The sequence below is a fragment of the Diadema antillarum genome, unplaced genomic scaffold (assembly GCF_040938485.1).
Source record: "Diadema antillarum isolate AM-2024a unplaced genomic scaffold, OU_Dant_1.0 seq00001042_RagTag, whole genome shotgun sequence".
NCBI lineage: Eukaryota > Metazoa > Echinodermata > Echinoidea > Diadematoida > Diadematidae > Diadema > Diadema antillarum.
In genome coordinates this window covers 205,225-228,282 of record NW_027271873.1, presented here as the reverse complement: position 1 = coordinate 228,282, position 23,058 = coordinate 205,225, and the positions used below count along the sequence as shown (strand labels likewise).

Below are 23,058 nucleotides of genomic sequence, written 5' to 3'. Positions count from 1 at the left end.
ATATAATATTTAAAGTGAATATTTTAAAAGTACATGTACATTGTAGTTGTGTTGTGATACTGTTCAGTATGATCACACAGTGCATTCTAAAACTCAACAGTTGACTTCTCATTTTCCATCAGAAAGTCATTACCTTGTCACTTTGAATTATTTCCTTCACCTCAAAGTCTATATTGTACACGTACTTGTATGATGTGAGCAAAATGATTTGTGTGTGTGTGTGTGTGTGCGTGCGTGTACACTCTGTATGCCATTTAATGGATTTTGTTCAAATGTATTTTGAAAAGTCAAGGAGAGAATGTATGAATACTTTCTGTCATCTCGCCTTCCCTGAATCTTGCAGAGCCTTTAACATCAAAAAACAGAGAGAGCGAGTTGGCTCCTTGCGCCTGTATCAAGCAGTCCCCAACCCCATGGGGGGACATCAGATTTACATAGATTTGGTAAACAAGTAGAGGAAGCATTTCATCGGTCACAGGGGTAGTAATAATTTCCTCCAAGTCCTTCGGGGAGCAAGGGGGGGGGGGGGGGGGTTGTGATAGGAGAGAAAGGGAGAGAGAAGAAAGTGCTTGCTGGGACATCACTGCAGTAACTTTGTTTAAATTTGTTATGGATAAGTCCAGATTCTCTTGCACTGAGTATAACATGTACAGTTATCATTACAAAAGCAATGAAAGAACTTTCCCACACCTCATTGCTTGAATGGGGGAGGGGGTGGCCTCTTGAAGCCCTTGAATAAAAAGAAATTTATTGAGAGTATAATAGGCTTGAATTCTTAGAAATGTCTGCAGTTTTTAGTTTTCTGACACCATATATTTGGGATGAATTACATGTATTAGTAAAAGTTGCAAGGGGTAGTCATAGGTTTACAGCCCCGGGACATTGCCCAGTGGCTGTCCTGTACATAGTATTTGGATGTGGTAGCCATGATAAGAATGTGAAGGAAAAAGCTGGAGGGTGTCATGAATTCTTACAGCATCTTCTTTCTGGGTCATTTACAAAGAGCAGATATGTTGCCTGATGTTTTTGTATTTGTTTTTGATTTAGTAATCAGGTATAACAAGGGTTAAAGCGATTGGGTCGATGTTTTGGGGTGGGTTCAAGGGGGGAGGGGAGGGAGGAGAAGGGAAGGGGGAGAGAGTGGGTAGTGGAGTGGGACGGGCTTTGAGCTTCAGTATCAGAGCCTTGATGAATGAAAAGGACACTTCAAGCTATCCTGACGTGATATCAACTGGATACTCATTTGTGCTCCTCTAATTGGTTGGCACAAGTTGTCACCTTGGATGAATTTATGCCAGTACGAGGGTTGTGTGTGTTGTGCGGATTCTCGAATTGCGGACATTCTTCTGTGTATCACATTTTCATTGCACGTCAAAAGAGAATCACCAGTAAAGAAAAGAGGCTGATTGTGAAAATCCCCAGACAGAGCGCTTGAGTGCATCTTGCCTTCGTCTTCTCTTCGCCAGTGAGTTTTTTCCACCCAATCCTTGCTCTTCTTCATTCATGAAATACATAATTGGGGTTCTGTCCTCACGTGGCTAAAAGACACCCACTTTAAATACAGTAAGGGGCTCCGGCGCACAGTGTTTGCAGACTCGTGAAGAGCTTGTGTTGCTCAATCGTTCACTCTTGCACTCGTCTATACCTGAGTAGAGTTTTTCCAGTGCTGGCTTTCCTTTGACATGATGAGTTTTCTGTGGTAAGTCATCTATTCTATTTTGTGTTTGTTTTTACATTTTTATTATTCTCAAGTTTGTTTTTCTATGCTTTTACGTATATCTAAATGTACAAGGTTTAGCTTTTCTTTATTGCAGACAAGGAGTTGCTGTTGTCTTATTTTCTATTAGTATTTAATGTTTCAGACACAATTAAATGGGTTTGAGTACTACAGACATTTGACAGATCTATACATTGCAGCATGACATCCTACAGCTATCATCACAGCCATTCTATAGTGTCTTGCGTGACACTGATAAAAACCTGTTTTCAAAGTGATCTATTTGGGACATTGCTATTAGAGTAAACAAAACTCATACGTTTGAATCAAAATGAGTATACCCTTTAGTAAAAGTAGATAGAAGCAGTGGATTGCTTTAATCATATCTTTTTTAACATGGACATCAACCCACAAGCTACTTTATTTCTCCTAAAACTTCATTCTCAGTCATGAAAATGTAACTTTTTACAAAAAGGCTGGATTCCAAAGATACAGTGTATGAGATAGTGAAACATTTTACACATTTTGTACTTCCACTCTTCATGAAAAATAACATCCAAATATTGATTATGTTCTCTGCATTTTTTTTTCCCATACAGTGTATGATAATGACCCTTCCATGGAATGGTTCATCAGAGCCAGACATATTAATGGAACTGTGAAATACTTGCTTCACCAATGTATTCATAAATGACTTGCTGTGCTGACATTGTAAGGCTATGAGGCCTATCTGTATCTGTGTCTGAAAGGCTGATACACCTAAGGTGGTGATGGCTGCTTGTGATGCCTGTGGGGAACTGAAAGCCACAGAAGTATTCATTTGGGGTCACATTTAACAGTTTTTGTTTTGGGATCTATCTGGCAAAGGAATGGACGGTTGATTAACTTACACTGTGTATCATTCTATTTGTTTTCTGTTTATATGCGTCTGTGCATTACAGACAAAATTTATATATAATGAGATATTACTATTCAAAGCAATCAGAATGTACTTTGATCATATAATCCTGCAGTGACTGGTCTGTAAATACCATCAAACTGTTAATATTAACTTCATTCTTACAGAATATTGTGACCTTCTTACAGCAATTTTTGCTATGTCTTTTAATAGTCAGATATATATGATTTATCTGTTAAATAATACGTCATCTAATCACGCAGTATTATACTTAGCCATGACACTGTAAAGATGATTATCTCTGTGACGCACGCCCCATGCGATCCTATGTCAGACTTTGGTCGCGGACTAACAAGTGCGTATCCCTTTTTCCTCACCATTAAAGTACAACCGGACAAACAAAGGGGGGTTGAAGTGTTTGAAGGGAAATACTATGAACGTTTAGGATCAGACTCAGAGATAAACAGAGCTGTTTGCCCTCAGCTTCACACACATCCTGCGCTTGGGATGCTTGCAGCCATTGACACAAAGTTTGATGAAAGATACCGTGTTTATTTAAAAGCGAATATCAGGTAAATCTGAACCTTCGTCTTCATTTGCCCAGTTTGGCCCTTCTGATACCAGTGTGGTGGTGTGCGTACCTGTAGAAGTGACTTCACTGACCGCCATCATTTGCAGCAACATCAGCATTTGCTAGCAAGAAGAGATGTGCTGTTGAATGCACTCACCCCTCGTAGTACTGTGAAAGTTTTCTCTGTTGATGAGTGCATTGTGTACACACTGTCTGCTTGGTATCGCAATCTGGAATTCAGACTTGGCTTTTGTGTCACGTCGAAATCCTTTTATGGCGGGGATATAAAACTTCTCAAAGCACGAGTCTGTCTGAGGACTACATGTACATGTACGCTGCTGTACCAGAGTGGACTGGACTACGACCTGAATACCTCCGTTACTCCCAGGATAGTTTTGAAGACTGATATAAGTGCATTAATTGTCCAGGGTATCAAATGTGTTGCAAATCTGAACTTCCAAGATCTGTTTGCTCTCTAAGATCATCCTTGGTGCTGTTGTGGATTATACATCGATGTGGTGTTTTACACAGGCGCACGCTTGGCATGACAGTCATCCTGCATTATGACAAGCACACCTGATTTCTATCACTTGTGAATTGCGATGAAATATTGAAAAATTGTATCGCAGCATTTGACTGCACACTAAAATTTACAAAGTTTTATAGGCTCTGATGATTCCAACAACACTATTCAGAGCTTGATGGCAAGAATCCTGCCAGAAATTCATAAAAAGTTAAGAAAAATATAGGGTTATTGGACTAACGTAAACAGTTTCTGTGTGCATACTTCAAAAGAAAACCTGCCATTGATGGAGGCATCCTAATGAATTGTCAATAAGAATGTGTGCCGACAGCACAACCCTGTACCCTCAACCTCTGGGTGTGTACGAGGTCCAAAGCATCAAGGAGTCAACTTGTTTCAACTTAACGTAACTGTTTGCACTCCATTAGTCTTATACCCAAACTATTGGAATAACCGTGGCAGAACAAAGAAGAACCGAAGGGTTTCTGATCAGCACATGAAATTGTGGCCGAAAAACACCTATCTACAGCCCCAGATTGTGTGGTTTGGCCTCCGAAATTCTGTCATCGCCGAGCGAGGCGACAGCGGTGACAATGATGGGAGTTGTGAGACAGATGAGTGCAGGGGAGAGAATCTCTACCATCATACGTGTCGTGATGCACAGGTATATAGAGTAACTGCGTCAGTATGCGGCCGTGCAGCCGTTCGCGGCAGGTACAACATACACGGTAATATACCGCTAAACACAGCATTGCACTGTTACATGCACACTACACATACACTAAAACACTAGCAATCAACAAAAACCCACCGATAAAATGGGCACGATCTCTGACGAAAGTGAAATTTTCTCACCTAAATGACAACATATCGCATCCAAAATGAAATTTTCGGTACTTCTTAACATAACAGTTAAGAAACAATGGTCCAAGAAACTGGATTTTTTGTCGTTTTCTCGATGTTCATGGATTTTGAAAACATATCCTCACGTAAAATAGAACTTTGGCGAGCTGATGTGGGCCGCCATTTTTTTCGGAAAGTGGATGTTACCATCGAAAAAAAATGAAAAAAACACGAGAAAGACATCAACAACACCGCCAGAATTGCGATCTTGTTTGCGGCCAATGCATGTGCGCCCGCTATTTTCACGTGCTTTCGCAATGGGAATTGGCGCTTACGCAATGTTCGCGAGACATGTGAAGGCGTTCAGCTAAAGATCGCGGAGCACGCGCGTATTGCATAGGGATTGTATATCGTGCCGCAAGCAGAAATACTACGTCGCATATCGCCCTTATCGACGAAAATTGTGCCGGGTTTTGCCCTGGTAAATCATGAAAACTGCGTTGGTCAATGGTAAATTTCTTTTATGAAAACAATTGCGTTAATGAATAATCTTGTCTATGATATATGAAATGGTTGAAAATAATTTGCCTGATTTGTTTACAAGTTGGAAAAACCCTTAACAATGCTTAAACTGCCGCAAACGGGATATTTTACTCTAGAAACTGTTTATGGCCAGTGTCACTCATGAACAGTACTGTAAGAGCTGTTATTTTAGGGAGGGTGTGATTATTGCAAATTTCGCGAATCATTGTTGGACTCCGAATTTAACAGCATGCAAAAATATAGTGATCAGACAGGCATTAGTGCACTTACCATTTTATGATAGCCTCTGTGTCAAATTGCAAAAGAAGACATCACAAAAATATCTATGACCTCTGCGAAAATATCTGTTCGCAAAAATAACTTTTACAGTACATTGTATAAACCAGTTGATCTTGACACTAAAAGAAGTGATTACAGACTTAGAAAATGAGAGAGAGAGAGAGAGAGAGAGAGAGAGAGGAAAAGAGACATTAATATCAAATGCAGTCCTTACTCGGTTGTTCATCAAGAATAAGAAGGTGTTTATCTGTAGGTACTGTACATGTAGCTGTACACTGTACATACAGAAAGATATTATGATATGCAATTGATTGACAAATTGCCCTACATCGACGTTAAAATAAGCACCGAATTGATCAGTGTTTTTTAGTAGTAGCCATGATAAAAAATCATGGGCGTACATACTCGAGCAGGATGTACGCCCATGATTTTTTATCATGGCTACTACTAAAAAACACTGATCAATTCGGTGCTTATTTTAACGTCGATGTAGGGCAATTTGTCAATCAATTGCAAAGAAAACATCTCGACGGAAGAAATTCATGAATTTGGATATTATGATAATAATAAATTCAGAGAGAGAAAAAAGAGAGACCAGCAGGACTTAGAGAAGGAGAGAGAGGTAGAATAGAGGGGCGGAAGAGAGAAAGAGAGACTTAAGAAATTAAGTGGGATTTTTTGTGAATTCAGTGGATTTTGACTGAAAATAGTGTTTTTTTCCTAATAATATTTTCATGATAAGAATTAAGGTTTTTTTCTGGTGAAAAGGATATGTAGTAGGCATGACAGTATCCTGTGTTTCCAATTGAGTAAAATTTTGCACACGCACACACACACACTATATATGCCGGTGGAGCACTAAAACAATGTACATCAACACATTCTCAATAACAAATTAATCTGCTTGCATTAACATACCGGCAGTCAGACAAGTCCCAGTTCACAAAATTATATGGTAGATAAATGCAATATACAATGTAGATTACCTTGCAGTCATTAGGGGAACTGTCTGAGTGTGTGTTGTCGATATTTTACAGAGTATTATCAATGTTGTCCTTGAAGCCACCATTATCGTAGATTGGATGCCATTCCGCAACAGACAGGTGAATATCCTCAGCTTCAAAAGCCCATTCAACATGCGACAACAGCTGTCTGTAAGGAGATCAGGGGCTACTTAATAGAATCATAGAAATATAAATCTTGTCAATATAATCCCCAGTTCAGGTCCTTGATAGGTAAAGACCAAGTGTGGGTAATCTGTTCCAGTAGTCTAGCTGGGGGGCCCTGTGTAGTTTTTATGGTAATTTCTGTAATTAAGCATTAAAATACATTATGTATGGTATAAAAAACATTGAATAGGCTCCTAATCAAGTGTCTGCATAATGTACCGGTACACACACATATGGGCAATTCCACGGTAACTGACGTTACGCGTAAGGATTTTCATGAAATTGTTTACTTTGTAGTTTTGTGAATGAAAGCACCTGGGGCTTGCAATTAGCATTGATGAATAAGTTCATGAGAATGAAGAAATAGGAGGAAAGTTTTTCTCTCAAACTGAATTTCTTATCACATAGCAAGTGAAAATGTGTCGGTAACTGACGTTACAGAAAAAGGACATGGGAAATTATGGTGTAGATTTAAATGGAAATATCTCATGTCCCTGACTTTTAACCTTTATGTGTTTAATATGGCAATACACTTTAGGTTCTTGGGAACAGGTGTGCAAAATAATGTGCACTTTAGTTGTCTCCCTTTAGCACCATGCCAGTTTCAGTGAAGGCATGACGGTAACTGACGTTACGTAACTGACGTTACGCTTACATTTGCCATAGGGTTTACACATGCAAAATCATGATTGGGAATAGTTTTGTGATATTTCATAATTCTGACCATTCAGAATGATTTGTTTGATATGGAGTCATACCTTGGTTCATCAGTCATAAATACACAAATGAAATGAAACAATAGTCCATTTTCTTTGTGTTCTATGAAAACTTAAAGGTAAACATGTCAGTAACTGACGTTACGTAACTGACGTTACACATACTTTGCCATGGGGTTTACAGAGAACTAATTTTTTTAACAGGTTATTATACTGCTGCAATATACCAGTAACAATCCCAGGCAACTACTAAGCAACAAATTAAAACAAAATCTTAAGACACAAATGGGTTGCCCCCCCCCCCCCCCCCCCATGGCATAGCACAGTTGGGCAAAAATAAAGTAAATGCACAAGAGGATATTTCTTGACATTTGTCTGAAGATTGAATTCTAATTCAACATTTATGATTACACAGAGCCATTGATAGATTAAGCAGTTCCAAGTATAAATACATGTATATTGACATAACATTGTTTGTTTGTTTGTTTGTTTTATTCAATGAACAGGAAAGTTTCTATATCTAGAGTGCTCCACCCATCATACCTTGCAGTACCGTACTACACAAAACATGGATATTTTTGTGCTTGAAAAAAAAATATCAAAATATATTTCAGGTCATGGAAAAACAAACTTATCAACTCATAAATATGCATAAATATGTATGAAATCTATTGTGATATATTTCTTCTTCTTTTCTTTATTTTACTCTTTCTCCTTCAAGGCATTGTTAGGGCCATAAATAAAAAAAAGGTCTCCATCATCAATCGATTTAAATGAAAAGTGTAGCACTTTTAATATTTCTCTGTGAAGAAGAAAAATAAATGCTTTTTTGGTCAAAAGATCATTATTGGTTTATTCCTTGCTTGAAGTAATTTAACTGTTTTTCTTTTCCTTTACACTGATATATCACGGCTTGCAAATACATTCCAGATACCAAGAAATCGGACTTTGCAACAAAAGAATTCTAAGATCAATTTAAAAAAAAAAAATCTTCCTGTTCATAATTATCATGCATTGTATAATGTCCCTGCATGAATAGAATAAAGTAATCAACAAATACAGTGTACTGTATGAACAATTTTTTTAAACCCTAGAATCCCCTCTCACTTTGAGCAACATCAGTTTAAGTTTCAAACAGTAATGAGTACATGCCTTTAATACGTACCATAATACAAGATGTGCCATGTTAACTACTGTACACCACACATTTAAGTTCAAGAGAAGATATCTGTTTTAAGTGCATTTGCCTTGAGGTGGAAACTTGACTATTAACTTTCCAGAAAAAAAAAATGCTGGCAAAAGCAAACATTGGTGAAGATTGTAACTGTTGGTACACTCTGTATAAAGCTGTGCACAAGTTTGCATGTTAACCACCTTTTCTACATGTATAAAAAACAAACAATCATGTCACTGATTAGGCCTACAAACTTTGGTAGCTTTATCATCCCGTAGGACTGGGAATGTTTGAGTGCATATACTGCATGTGGCAAACTAAACTTCCAGATGATTTAGCCTTAAACTTGTGCTGAATCAAAAATTGAAAGCTCAAGCCCCCTCCTCCCCCCCCCCCAAAAAAAAAGATAATCATGGTAAATGAGTGAATAAATAAATTTAGAAATAGAATAAAATGAAAAAAATATATCCATGGACATACCATGGTAATGACATAATTCCCTATGAAAGGGATTGCTGCTCTTTGTTGTAAGTTGACTTCCCAGATGTATTGAAATGGCCAAGAGTCAAAAATTTTGCCTCAGTTATAATTACTGTCATGGTAACTGACGTTACATACTCGTGTACGACGTTTCGGTAACTGACGTTACACATTTTGTAGTGATCAGTTTGACTCTCCAGTATGCCAAGTATCCTTATTTCTGGTATTGAAATGAAGGCATATGGGCATACATTAGAAATCCCAAGTTACATCATAAAGCTCACTTTCTTTGATGAATAAAGTTAAAAATTCCTTGTTTTTGGTAACTGATGTTACATCAATCATTGTCAAAGTAATTAAAAGTTTTTATCAAATTCTTTAAAGCAACCAGCTTTTTTTTCTATCGTGTGGTAAAAGACTCCTCTGGTAACTGCATACATGTAAAAGATTGTTGTTTAGAGTACTAATAAAGTGGATATACAGAGAGTAAGTTATGCCACAATCCACTCTTTTCACCATTGAGTTATAGGCATATTTTGGCAGCCATTTTGAAAATCAAAATGGCCACTTTTATTGAAAAACATAATGATTCTTAAAACTTCAACTCAAGTACTGCCTGAAAAAGTATGGTGTTTGAAACAAATATCATTTTGAACTTTTGGCAACTGTGTCCTAGTTACCGTGGAATTGCCCATATACTTTGTACACACGCACTCTCGTAAGATGCTTCAACTGGGGATGTGATAGTTTGCTCAAAGTAACTGGGCATATTCCATTTTATATGTTTCTGAAAAATTATTTTTCTTTTCTTTTTCCCTGATAAATTGACTAATTGAAATTGGAAACCATTAAAAAAAAAGTAGTCCTTAAATTCAGTTTAGTTGTAAAGTAAAAAATCAGGTTTCATGTACAGTGTATAGGTGCATACACAACATTCAAGGATATATGCACAAATTTTTAAATATCCCCATTTGAATAGTGTGAAAACCTCTTTGCCTACATACAGGTCCTAAATATGCAGAACAGGCAGGTGCATTATATACTGTACTTTTTCATTTGTTTTAAATACTACATACGCTGAATATTTTGCAAGGTTCTTATTTTCGCGAATTTCGCAAGTCAGCTGCTATTCCCGAAATTAAAGGACAAGTTCACCTTCGTAGACATGTATGTGGGTTGAGTGAATGCAGCAATATTAGATATCAATGAGAGTTTGAGGAAAATCGAACAATCCGTTCAAAATGTATGAATTTTTGAAGTTTCTGCTCAGTCACGGCTGGATGAGAAGACTACTATAGCTTGTGATGTCATATGAGTACTACTATATAAAGAAAGTATAAAGAAAATTCCAGATCTTCTCACTTTTCTCACATAATAAAAGAACACTCGACTTTTTTCTTTCAAAAAGTCGGGGGGAATAATATTACCTCTAACATAAGTCAGTGTAACAAGTCGAGGAAATGTGCACTGTATTCAAAAATTCAAGTTTTGTGAAATTCTCTTTTTATTTTCCTTATATCGTTGTACGCATATGACATCACAAGCTATAGTAGTCTTCTCATCCAGCCATGACTGAGCAGAAACTTTAAAAATTCATAACTTTTGAACGGATTGTCGGATTTTCCTCAAACTCTCACTGATGTGTTCTACTAATATTGCTGCATTTACTCAACCCACATGTCTATGAAGGTGGACTTGTCCTGTAAAGACACGAAAATATATGACGTACAGTTGTATACAGTACTGTAAACAAATGGGCATATGCCATGAAACGTATCCCGGCTAGTTGCCTTGAGTGGCACGCTACACTTTGTGCGATATCCCCGATTGAAGCTGTGTGCGAGAACACACAAACAGACACACACATCCACACATATGTACAGTGTACATGTACACGTATGTATGTGGATACAATGTACAAGTAGGTATGTGGATACAATGTACAATTTGTAGTTTAGAGTTCATTGATTATCCCATTTTAATGGCATATGAATAGGTGTGCTGGAATTCAAAATGGTCACCATGATTCTCTACACTTTGGTCATATCTTTGTAAAGACTATTAGTATGGTTTCCCTCAAGTGGCCTTATCTCATTAGCATCGGCTACATGTACATTCATGCACGTTAGGTACTTGATTGCAAACTATTCATGATATGTTCCCTGTTGTCAAAGACTGCTGCTTGATATGATTGATAATTACTTGTGTCAGTCACCAACATCTGCATCACCATACATTCCTTCCCACAGTTCATCCCCTGGGAGTTCAGCTCTCAAACTGTGTGTAGCAATGTTGTGCATTATGACAATTGTGGTCATATATATTGGCAACCATCTCATTTTTTCAAATATGTCAATACATTGATGTAGAGGGGCATTTTGCAATTAATTGTTGTGGAAAGCCAAAGTCGAGTAACTCAGAGTTTATATTCTCCATGTTTGTTTGTTTTGCATGCCACATGCTAGAATTCAGAGATGTGACCACCTACAGAATGTACAACCATACATTTGGTAGATTACTATGTACAATATGTATGCGTATTGCAGTGCTCTAAATTGACACTTACATGTAATTAGTATGTGCGGGGTAACCAATTTTAATGTATGATTTGGTTGATAGATCAGGCAATCAATTTATATGCATAAATTGTATAACACAAATTGACAATGTACAACAACCCTCCACCAATTTTACATATATGGTTGTATGGACTGCAGGTCACATCAGTGCTAGTTTGTCATTGTGTCTGTGTTTAATGAGATCTGTAAAAAAAAAACAAAAAAAAACCAGTAAATTGGTTGCTAGAAAAGAGGATGCTTCGGAAACACCATGTAAACACTGTGCACAGTTACATTGTACTTCTGTGTGAAAATTAAGTTCCTCTGCAGTTGTTTAAAAACAGTGATTGTAAACAGCCCAAATCACACTAGACTAGGACCCAAGACTTTCTTCCTCACAAGGCTGTTTTAATAGTTGGAAGAGTTTGTGACTGATGCAGAGTTCCAATGTTTGAAGTTGTCATGGCAGTAGGCAGGAGGCAACCATTCAGCTGGCAGCAGTCAAATTCATAAAAATTCAGCAAAAGTTACTGAGCAGTCAGTTTGATGTTGTCTTGTGCAGTGTATCCCAATATGAAAGTGGTCTCCGGAGGTATCCAGACTCTTCTGCTTTGAACACTGTTAGATTGGCTGCTGACGTGCAAGCATGTCCCCTTTGTGGAAATGTTTCTCATGTCATCGTAAGTTTTACCACTCATGTAAAGAAGATGTATATTCAGTATGTTGCATTAATCTCTGTGTCTCTCTGTTTAACATCTTTCTGTCATGATTCAGGAAAGCGCGTAATAAAGACAAGAACAAGCCACCAGCAAGTCCGACGGAAGAGCCCAAGCCGTACCTCGATGCCCAGAACGTCAAAGCACAAATCATAGAGTTCGACATCAGAGAAATTGTGTGGTTACCCCACGGTCTAGAACAGAATGAATGGCTCTGTACCAATAGTAAGTTTGCATTCCCCACCTCAAGTGTTTGAAGTATGGACTGGGCCCAGCCCCCAGACTTTGTAGGGTCACAGTCACAGGGCAGCTTTACAACTATTGCATGTTTTCAAATGCTTTGAAGTTTTTTTTAAGCAATAGCTGGGTAGCAGCCTACATGTATCAGCAGTAAGTGCATGTTGGCTGTTGCCATGGTAAATGCAGTTAGTGTATAACTTCGAATAACTGCAAGCTTCTTTTCACCAAGCTGTCAAACATGAGTTTGAAAAAATCAAATTGTAAATTGGTATGGTATGGTATGGTATGGTGTATTAAATGAAATGTTCTCGCAGCCAAAAGGCTGAATTGCAACATTTGTTCACACAATACATAGTTGATTAAAAAAAGAAAGTATTTACAATTTTCAAATCATTCATCACTATTTAAAGAATAACAATTAACATCATTTACAACATTATTCATTATAAAATATATTACATTCACTACATTCAACACACTGTACGTGACGAGTAAACATAAACTGATTAAATGGGGCCCATGCGGTTACTTCCTTTTCTTACATTGTATTCACATCTTTCCCCTCCCTCTCTCTCACAAACGCACACGCACGCGCAAACACAGGTACACTCATAAACACATACACACAATCATCTCTTCATCACATCCAATAAGTGACTCTCACACACATAAACACATACAGACACTACAAATTCTCATTCTCCCACCACACGGCATTACTGATTATAAGTGTACATTCGTCACACTTAAACTGCGTTTTGATCACATAATGTTTACAAACAGTCAAATGTACAATGTAATGAATGTTTACAAATATTGATCGGAGTACAACAAAATTATAAATTCTACATCATTAAATAATCTGATGCGGTGTGATATCATAAAATATGCCTAATATACTCTCATATACTCTCATAATATATCTCCGGGAATTAAAACAGTATCAAATGAACAAATTCATATTATCAACAGTTACCACGGAAAAAAAAAAGATGGCTGCGCAAACCTGTTGAAAGGTTGTATGTTTTCCAAGTAAAGTAATGAGAGCAAAAAAAAAAAGAAGAGGTTTTGTGTAAATTAGACATGAAATGAGAAAATTGCAGAATTCTCAAGTGACACACACATTTTCATGAACCACAATCATATATAATGACTGCAAATTGCATGATATATCATCATCTCACAAGTCATGTTAGTCTGAACTCTAATATAGTCTTAAAGTCTTCCCTAAGTCTACGTCTTTGAAAAAGAATTATAAAGGATGAAACATTTTTTTTTTCATCCATTGATTGCAGATGAAATGCTGTGTTCATAGCAATTATGACTTTCAGGGAAACAGCTGTACTGCTAAATTATAGACCAAAAGATGATTCCTCCAATATTATGTACAGTAGGTGCCTACCAATATGAGAGTTTGAGGCAATAATGTGATCACCACATCTTGTAATGTGCATACATTCTTGAACAGTATACAGTCAAACCTACTCTAGTGAGCACCTGTCTTTAGCGGCCACATGTCTATAATGGCTACCTTTCTGTCTCCCGTGGGGTAGCCGCTACAGACAGGTTTGTCTGTATGTGGTTACAAGCAATTACTCTTCAAGATTCCATGACTTATTACCTCCGCCAAGGAGGTTATGTTTTTGTCAGTGTGGGTTTGTTTGTTTGTCTGTTTGCTTGTTTGTTTGTTTGCAAAATAACTCAAAAAGTTGTAAACAGACTTAGATGAAACCTACAGAAAAAGTTGATGATGACACTTGTAAGGAAAGGATGTTTAAATTTTTGCGGTGATTGGGAAATTTTTACGAATTTTTGAAGTTTTTTTTTTTGTCTTTTGGCAAATAGGGTCAATGAACTTGGGAGTTCAAGCTGCGCGCATTTGAGGTTTGCATACGCACACTAAAGCGCTTGCTCTGCTTGAGATGCCGCGCAGCAGGAAGCTGTTGAGGTAAACACAAGGCTTCTTTATTGGGAAATTGGGCAACTTTCAGCTTGTATGTATGGGTGAAAATGAGCTGCTTGGCAGAGGTCTGCACTCTGCGAGTGCTTTTCTAGTTTCATAAGTCATGATTTGATAATTTAAGTCAATATAATGTAAAACCAGAAATATTGGCAGCATGAAACTTTTGGTAATTGCTACTGACGTTCAGTGTATTGTGTAACTGTGAATTTTTTGCGTGCATTTTACTTTCGCAAATCTTGGCTCCTGGCGAAATTCACAAAAGTTTCATACATGCGAAAATTTCTTGTTTTGCAGAACTGTGGATTGCTTTTCACATTCATTCTAAATCAGCATGGTGCAAGATGTACAGCACCATTAGAGTTACTTCAGTGGTTACATTTTGCTCGTGCATCATATTTGTCTTAGCCCCCCCTCCACTGATTTACATGTGTATGTGCAGTTTTCAGCCTTGCATATAGCTGACACAACAAAACCTGGGTGCTATACTGTCCCCACATTCACCAAGGATCTGTGTAACAATATCACTTCAGTGAGCATTCATGCAGAACACTGAATGTGATTGCACCTTGTCAGTTTTCCAATGGAATGGGGCACAGAAACACTTCAAAATGTCAGAGTGTGTGTGTTTGTGTGTGATATCTAGACATGAAGGCACACAAGTGCCATTGGTGTTGAAAAGCAAATGTTTTCTCAGAAGTCTCTGTCTCTAAATATAGACTTTGATTCTGAAAGCTACAATTCGTATGTACCTACTCAATTACACATACAGCGTATGTACAGGTAGCATGCACACTTGCAAACACAAAACACACATAGAAAACCTGTTTTTGACTATTTCCATGTGAGGCCTTTTGTGAAATAACAATAATGATATGAAAACAATTATAATTCTATATTATGGATCTACAACATCAATGTTTAAACAATCTGAATTCCTTTTTAATAGGTTTATGGGATTGGAAAAGGGTAAGATTGATAATTGATATTAAAAATTGAAAATCAAAGTTCTCTTGTTAGGTGTATGCTCATTCATACCTCTGCATTTTTTTAATGGTTTGCATGTAAACTCAGTGCTCAGCCATTTAGTCATGATTGATGACCTTTAACCTTCACTTGCAATCATTTAAAGAATGGAGGTGGGGCTGATGAGATACACTGCACACTGTATTTTGCAATATGTTAAAAATTTTTACTGACCATTGAATGTATCTCTTTTCCCTCTCTTATTTTTTTTTTTTTTTTGCAGCTCTCTCTTTCTTTAATAATGTCAACGTCCTCTATGGTGTCTTAGCAGGCCAGTTTTGTACCAATGAATCCTGTACAAGTATGTCAGCACCCGGCAATGTGTGAGTTGGAATATCTTTATTCATCCTCCTTTACTCATTAGTGATTATCTCCTTGTTTCACTAAGTGACACCCCATACCAAAATCACTTACAATTCCCCTTGCAAAGAGTACACAAAGAAACAACAACAACAAAGGTGCTGATATCAGTTTTCTAATTGCATGATTTTTACATCCTGGATGGACGGATTGGTATGTTAAGAAAATACAAAACATATTTCCTTATTTTGATTATCCTCATGTACATTTGTATCTTTCAAGAAAAAACAATGTTCTGAAGTCATATGATATCATGCTAAGCTATCGTAAAATGATATGTGATATGATCTAAAGGAGTTTGTGTATACAAAAAGTAAAGGAAAAGAATAAATACAAGATTTGATTGAAAGGGAATTACCAATGACTGTAAGTGGGTTACCTGCACTTAAAATTGCTCACATGTACCTTCATTCTTTGCATTTTATAGTTTACTCATTTGATACTTTATGCAAGTTGTTGTCTGTATGATCATCTTCATTATCAGTTTACTGCAAACTTCAGAAAGTATGAGTAATTGTTCATTTTGGGGAAGAGGAAAACAAATGTATTAGTAAGAAGGAAAATTTGCTTTGTCACAAAGATTTGTAATAGTTGTGTACATGTACGTTTATATTGGTGATGGTTTCAATCTGTCATTATCTTTTGGTTTACTCGCAGACAATATCAATGGCACGACGACAGAGGGAAAAAAGTGAAATGCACGGCACCGCAGTACATCGAGTATGTCATGGTATTCGCTCAGAAGCATATAGACGACGAGGGGGTATTCCCCACAAAGTATGGTGAGTCCGTGGAAGGATGTTATGTTAGCATTTGGCTGTATTTGAAAGACGCAAAATGACTGTGCGCAGTAATGTGCTCCTGCAGCTGAGTGCAGTGTCTTCCATACTGTATCTTATCTCACTGCTGCCAAAGTTCTGACATTTCTTCTCATCTATGAGGTACAGACAACTCCCATTACAACAAATTCCTTGGGGCTGGCGGTTTTCTTTCATTATATCAAAATTTAGTTAACGAGCTGAACAGTAAAGTACATAAAGATTTGTAGATGATGATTTTGGGACCTGAATTTTTACTTCCTTGTAACAAGAATTTCATTTTAACGGCGTTTGTTAAAATGGGAGTCCACAGTATGAATTTCTTGGCTCCTCGTACATTATACTTGGGATTTTGCTTCATGTTGCTGAGGCATAAAGACATCTGTTGTCTCTCCCTGCACGTCCCCAGGTAAAGTCTTCCCAGCCGACTTTGAGTCGGTGGTCCAGCGGATCCTGCGGTTCCTGTTCCAGGTCCTGGAGCACATCTACTGCGCGCACTACGACCACATGATGCGGCTGGACCTCCACTGCCACCTCAACACCATCTTCACCCACATGGTCCTCTTCACCCAGGAGTTCAAGCTCCTGGAGCGCAAGGAGATCTCGGGCTCCCTGGAGGACCTCAAGGAGGCTCTCCACATCAGTCTCTCGCTCTCCTCCTCAACCTCCACCTCGCAATCACAGGGCTCGTCGTCGTCGGCGTCGTCAAATTCGCAGTCAAACCTGAACACAAATCCGTGACGATGGAGAATTTCTTTCTTTCTTCTCCCCCTCATCTCCTCGTCCTCCCTCCCACTACGCAGGGCTGGCTAGTGAGTTGCGTACAGCTAGGCTGTCGCATGTCAATGTCCTAAAGGCTTGAGGCCTTTTTCAACTCTTCTCCAATGTGGATGCAAACACAAAATAGTAGCAAAAAATCATGTCACTCTACCTACATGTTGAGCAACTGCACATCATTGCCCCTGGTTCATGCAAACTAAGAACAAAATGATTACAAAAGAAAGATCAACACAGCGCTGATATAGGAGTCCAAGTATGGTTTACCGTGAGATCGATGGGAAACATTTGATCAAATGTTTGTGCACTTTGAAAAAAAAAGTACAAATGTTTGCTTTTAGTGCTGCAATCTATTCCAAACCTTGTTTACAAGTGGTATGGCAGGTCTCTTCGTTCTTGTAGCAGTTATACCAAAGAGAATTGTTTTTATATTGCAACTGATTGATAATCAGTTGCAATACATTATTATATATATAAACCAAGCATCTCAATGCAAGAATTATTAATTTGCTCAAAGAGATTTTGTCATTTGGATGTTTTGTTTTGTTGTTTTTTGGAGGGTTTATGGCTTGGTTATGTCTTTGGCAGAAGATGTGAAAGTAATACAATAATTTGCCAAAAATTTGAGGTCTGGTAGTGAAACAAAAAACAAAAATCAAACGAACTATGTGAGCGTCATGGACTCAGCTTCTGTGATGTTTAAAGGACATATCAGATTATCACTGAATTGGCCATTTGACTTGAGCGTCTTGAGGAGAACTCCTTACCTGGCTTCGCACACTCTTTTTTCTTCAAAACTTTGTGAAAGGCAGAGCCTTTGTGCTTACAGTATTCTGCCCATTTGAATGTTCACATGTGATATTGAGTGGAGAGACGCAGAGTTTTAAAGTCCCTGTTGTTGTTTTTTTTAAAGAAAATTTCCTGTCAGTGACATTTCGTTGAAAGTCATACGACAAGTGCCACCCTAGTGATGTCTTTGTCACATGACCAAACTGATATCTTTGCAGCGCTTAGTTGGTAACGTCCTGAAGAATTTTGTTGATGATTTTTCCAACTTTGTCAATCACCTTCCCAAAGGCCGTTAGAAAATGGTGCTGTGCTGGTAACTTGATCTGTGCTTTAATGACAGTGTGCTAGGCTTCTTGTTATGTTTTTGCTACCGTAATTTAGGGGAACTTTTTGTTGTTCAACCGTTACTTTCTTGCCATCGCGTGCATCACTGATCGTAGAGTTATTTTGAGATTTATTAGTTATTAGCGTGGTAGCTTTAGCATATGGGCCTGCCAAGATTTTCTTTCTCAGTAATCTGGCTATCTTTAACAGTAGTACCTCCATGTTCTGGCTTCATTTTTAGGCAAAGCAAAACAAAACCAAAAAAATCCAATAGCTGTGCTTATGGATGTGTGCATACCAACACTGTTCCAGTTGCTGCAAAACTGTTTTTAGGTGCACTGCTACAAGTGGTGTAGACACACATGCACTATGTCTGCAGTAAGTCTCATCTTTTTATTGCCATGAGGAATGAAATGAGTCAACACAATACCCACAACTTTCTCTCAGTCCCATATATACTGATTTTGAAGTACAGAGTGCAGTAGTAACTTTCAGCATTGTATGGAGGTAGGTCTTACGTCAACTGAGAATGAAAACTGGCTAAACGAATCCAGAAACTTGTATCCCCTAGAAATTTCGGCATGCAAAGATACTGGCTTGCACATAGTGATGGACACCCAGTAGACCTGGCCATCTTTATTGAAAATGGCACTCCTTTGCATAGCGCAGTTGTTGAAACTTTTTCCCATAACCTTGCCTTATGCATTACAATGCATTACAGTCTCAACGATGTGTTAGCGGTGCTCATTTACCCAAAGGATGCAACCAAAGACGTTTGCAACTGTGTCATCATTATGGCAAGAGGCGCCAATGAAATGAAACCTTTGTGGGGGATTTTGTCGTGACAGAGAAAATCTTTAATCTGAAAACAGTAGGGGCCTGTATGCTGTATGTCATTCACTACCAGCCCTGTTCCATTGCAATATAGTCCGGGGACATAAAGTGTGTGTATATGTGTGTCTAGTTTATGTCGCCTCGAGTATATCTGTATTTATTTATTTAACCTAGTTTACCTAGCATGGACAGATTGTTCACATCCAACTGTAAAACCTATAAAATGAAAAAAAAAAACATTTAAAAAGGTTATATTCATAAAAAAAGCAAGAGCAAGTCTGTTCTCCTGATATTTATTTTTTCATGGTTATTACTGTGTATATGGACATGCCACAGTGTTGTATGTCAGTGCAGTGTAGATTTAAAACAGTAAAATACAAAGAACGTGTAAAATCTCTGAAACCTTTCTTTGTGTTCTATTCTTTGCGATTTAAAGGCTGTATTTGTGTCCTGCTCATTCGTATATACTTACAACATCAAACAACTCATCAGAGGATGGACAATTAGACAGTATTTATGAGTGGGAAGTAGATTCCCAAGAATGGAAAATAATCCAAGCCATTGGAAAGTTACCATTGTTCATTTACAATTTATTTGTTTAGGTCTTTTTAACCTCTTTCATTTGCCTGTTCACCTACTGCACTTGCTCTCATTGCAAAATATGTAGCAAAGTTTGATACGAAATGGCTGGGCAGCTTGCAGTGGGTTTTAAAAAAAATGGCCTCATGCTCCATATGCGCACATTATACAGAGTTGCCCAGCTTGTATCACTTCAAACGCCAAGGCCAGTGCAGCAGCAAGGGTTACGACAGTGTACGGGGCTAGACCCATTTTAAACATCCGCAGCTAGACGCCTTTACGATACACGCAGTTGTTTCTTCACACACACACACTTTAAAGGCAAATGCGAAGAAGCGGCACTCGCGGTTGTGTTTCTGTGCATTCGCTAATAGTTACTATTATATTTCAGTGTGCAGGGATGATACAGAGTTATGTATTCAGTGCCCAGGTATGTGTGTGTGTTTGTTTGTGAGTGTGTGTGTGTGTGTGCATGTATGTTGTGTGGATGTGTTTGTTAGGGGTAATGCAAAAATACATTGAAATTAGTTAATTTTAGGGCACTTATTTTTTTTTTCCTTGATTTCAAAGTGAAGTCACAGTAATGATGTATAATATATGACTTGTTTTCTTTTGTTTTTCTTTCTTTCTTTCTTTGCCAGACAATCTGAGTGTCCATTAGGTATGGACAGTTTGGACAGTTAGCAGGAAAACAAATCATTCATGCACATGATTATGAAGTAATTGTAGGCCAGAAATGACTTGACAACATGTAACCCCATAGTGAGTCACACATAGTTCTTGCTGCCAGGGATTCATTGGAATGACAGTAGCATGACATGTGCATTTATTTTTATAGAATTGCCCATTAATTCATTTGAGCCTGCTAGCTGTCACATTCTAGGTGCATATTTTCAATTGATACACTTGTACACTAATGAAAGTGTACCAGTGGTGACACTAGAAAACGTCAAAGTTAATATGAATGCTAACCCTTTCTGTTTTTTTCAGCAAGGTTAACATACAGTTAGTGTTGAACTACTGTACGGTCATTTATTCAGTTACAAGTATAAACACAATATTGCTAATCAAGAGTGTATACTTATTCTATGGTGTGTAATGATCCAAGTGATAGTGTAGTGAAGATGGAATATTTTCCACATGAAGGTACTCATAAGTGCACTCCTGGACCCCATTTCATAGAAGATGTTTGGGCAACAACTTGCTAGAATAGCAACTTCCCATAGCAACAGCCAATCAGGAAGCTGGATTCTTGTCATCACCATGACACTTGCCATTCCAGCAAGAGTTGTTGTCATAGCAACATTTTATGAAATGGGCCCTGTTGTGCCACATCTTGTTCTGCTATGTATATAATAAGTCCAGATGAATCCAATGTTTTGAAATACATGCTGTTGTCTTTGAATTGTGAGGCTTACGCAAAATCAAAAACAGGAAGGGACGTATATGCCAAGTGCCTTTTATGATGTTGTATCTGTTGTTTACCAAATAGCTTGCCTATTGCAGTGAAAAGTTGTTTAGGCATGTTTTCTGGGTTGATTTGTGATGTAAGTTATGGATTCAGGGTTTTCAATACTTCTGTTTTCTTGTGATTAGTGCTATTTTAACAGAGGAAAAAATTAGTCAAGACAAATAGAAGATTAGCAGTTTAAATCATCGTAAATAGAACAGGAGTAATCTGAGTATATTGCTAAAGGCCATTCATCCACTTTTGGGTAATCCAGCTTTGAAATACCACAATTTTTTTTTTGCATGGGTCATATCACGCGCCCAGCATGAAGTATCTCGAGTGAGACTTAGATGTGCTAATTGCTGCCGAAAATTACACTCTACATGCAAACTAATCAATAGCAGAGCATGTAGCATCAGTTCAACAGAATTTGCACACTCACATCTCGTATATCCGACAAACATTTTGCCCAAATGACTTCAAGAGAAAGAGGTACATCCACAGTTAAACAGGCAGTGACCTTTCTCGGATTCATGCTATAGAAAGTATCACTTAGAAACCATGGTCGATAGTATAACTCTAGACAAGTGGAACCAAGATTGTACAAGAAAAATATTTTAGTATTTTTGGTCCAGTTTGGCTTAATATTGAAAATGAAGAAACACACACACACAAAAAGTTCACCCTAAAGAGGTAGTTACAAAAGGGTGTCTTGTAGCCATATACTTGCCTTAGTTTTATTGGCTCAAATTTTGGACAATAGGACTAAATTAATGTAAAGTGAATAATCAGCAGATAACATTTCAGGAGAAGAAGTAGGCAAATGGGCTAAACCCAAAGAACATTTTTTTTTTTGGGGGGGGGGATTTAAATTATGTGATGGAATGGATTGGAAAGGAATGGAAATTAGTTCTGAAGTGACTGAAATACGGAGGGGAAAAAGACTTATTGTGAATTGAAATGAAAGACAAATAGGTAACCTTCCATATTCATGCACATCAACAGCCAAAAAGAAAAAAAAAGGGAGAATATGCTTAATTTGATATGATTGCAGCACAAAGCAGTGAAGTAGAATATTTTTATAGGGAGTTGTGTAAATCATCAATGAAGACATGTTGTCAATCTTTTATGAGGTTGATCAAGAGGGGAATCACCCCAAAGAGAAGTGTAGCTTGAATGAAAACTCAAACACAAACCCAGTCACCTGATGCACTATCTGTAGAGGGCGCTACATCAATAATCTGCAGACTATAGCTGTGTGTCCTGAAATATTAGATAAACACTGACAAAAAATAATGCACTCAAATAATCGCTGTCACAGCACATTGGTAGATTTCCACATCATATCGGCTCTGCTAGCAGCTTGTAATTTGCTGTGTTCTTCATTACAAATGTATTCCTGTGCTAGAGTGCTAACTACAACATGGCTCAGGAGACAGTGTGGGGTTGAAAAAAAAAGGTTTTGCCTTCAGTAGTCCATATATATTCCATGTATGTAAAGTCTTAGCAGTGATGTGCTGTGTTTGTTGAAGATTTACAAAAGATACTGTATTTGTTCAACCTCCATAAGTACTGTATACTATACATCTACAAAGTGCAATAAATGTGTTTGAGGTGAACATGTACTAGATAAAGGTTGTGTACAACTACTATTTGGGAATTAGCAGACAGAAAAAAGAGAGACATAGAATTTCCGGTTATAAGTTTTTAAGTT

General features: G+C 37.7%; 1 protein-coding gene across 2 annotated transcripts in view; it reads left to right on the top strand.

Moving 5' to 3' along the window:
- The window catches only part of LOC139743016 (MOB kinase activator 2-like), a 45,138-nt gene extending 23,131 nt beyond the window's left edge, over nt 1-22,007 (top strand). The window contains exons 1-5 of one of the 2 annotated variants that reach the window (XM_071653521.1): nt 4,314-4,373; nt 12,246-12,412; nt 15,637-15,736; nt 16,431-16,555; nt 17,001-22,007. In XM_071653521.1, the coding sequence (XP_071509622.1) occupies nt 4,324-4,373; nt 12,246-12,412; nt 15,637-15,736; nt 16,431-16,555; nt 17,001-17,332 (774 nt within the window). In that variant the 5' untranslated portion in view covers nt 4,314-4,323 and the 3' untranslated portion in view covers nt 17,333-22,007. Of the gene's footprint in view, nt 1-4,313; nt 4,374-12,245; nt 12,413-15,636; nt 15,737-16,430; nt 16,556-17,000 lie in introns of those variants that run through there. The other variant, XM_071653522.1, reaches the window with a different exon arrangement.
- The last annotated feature ends 1,051 nt before the right edge of the window (nt 22,008-23,058 follow it).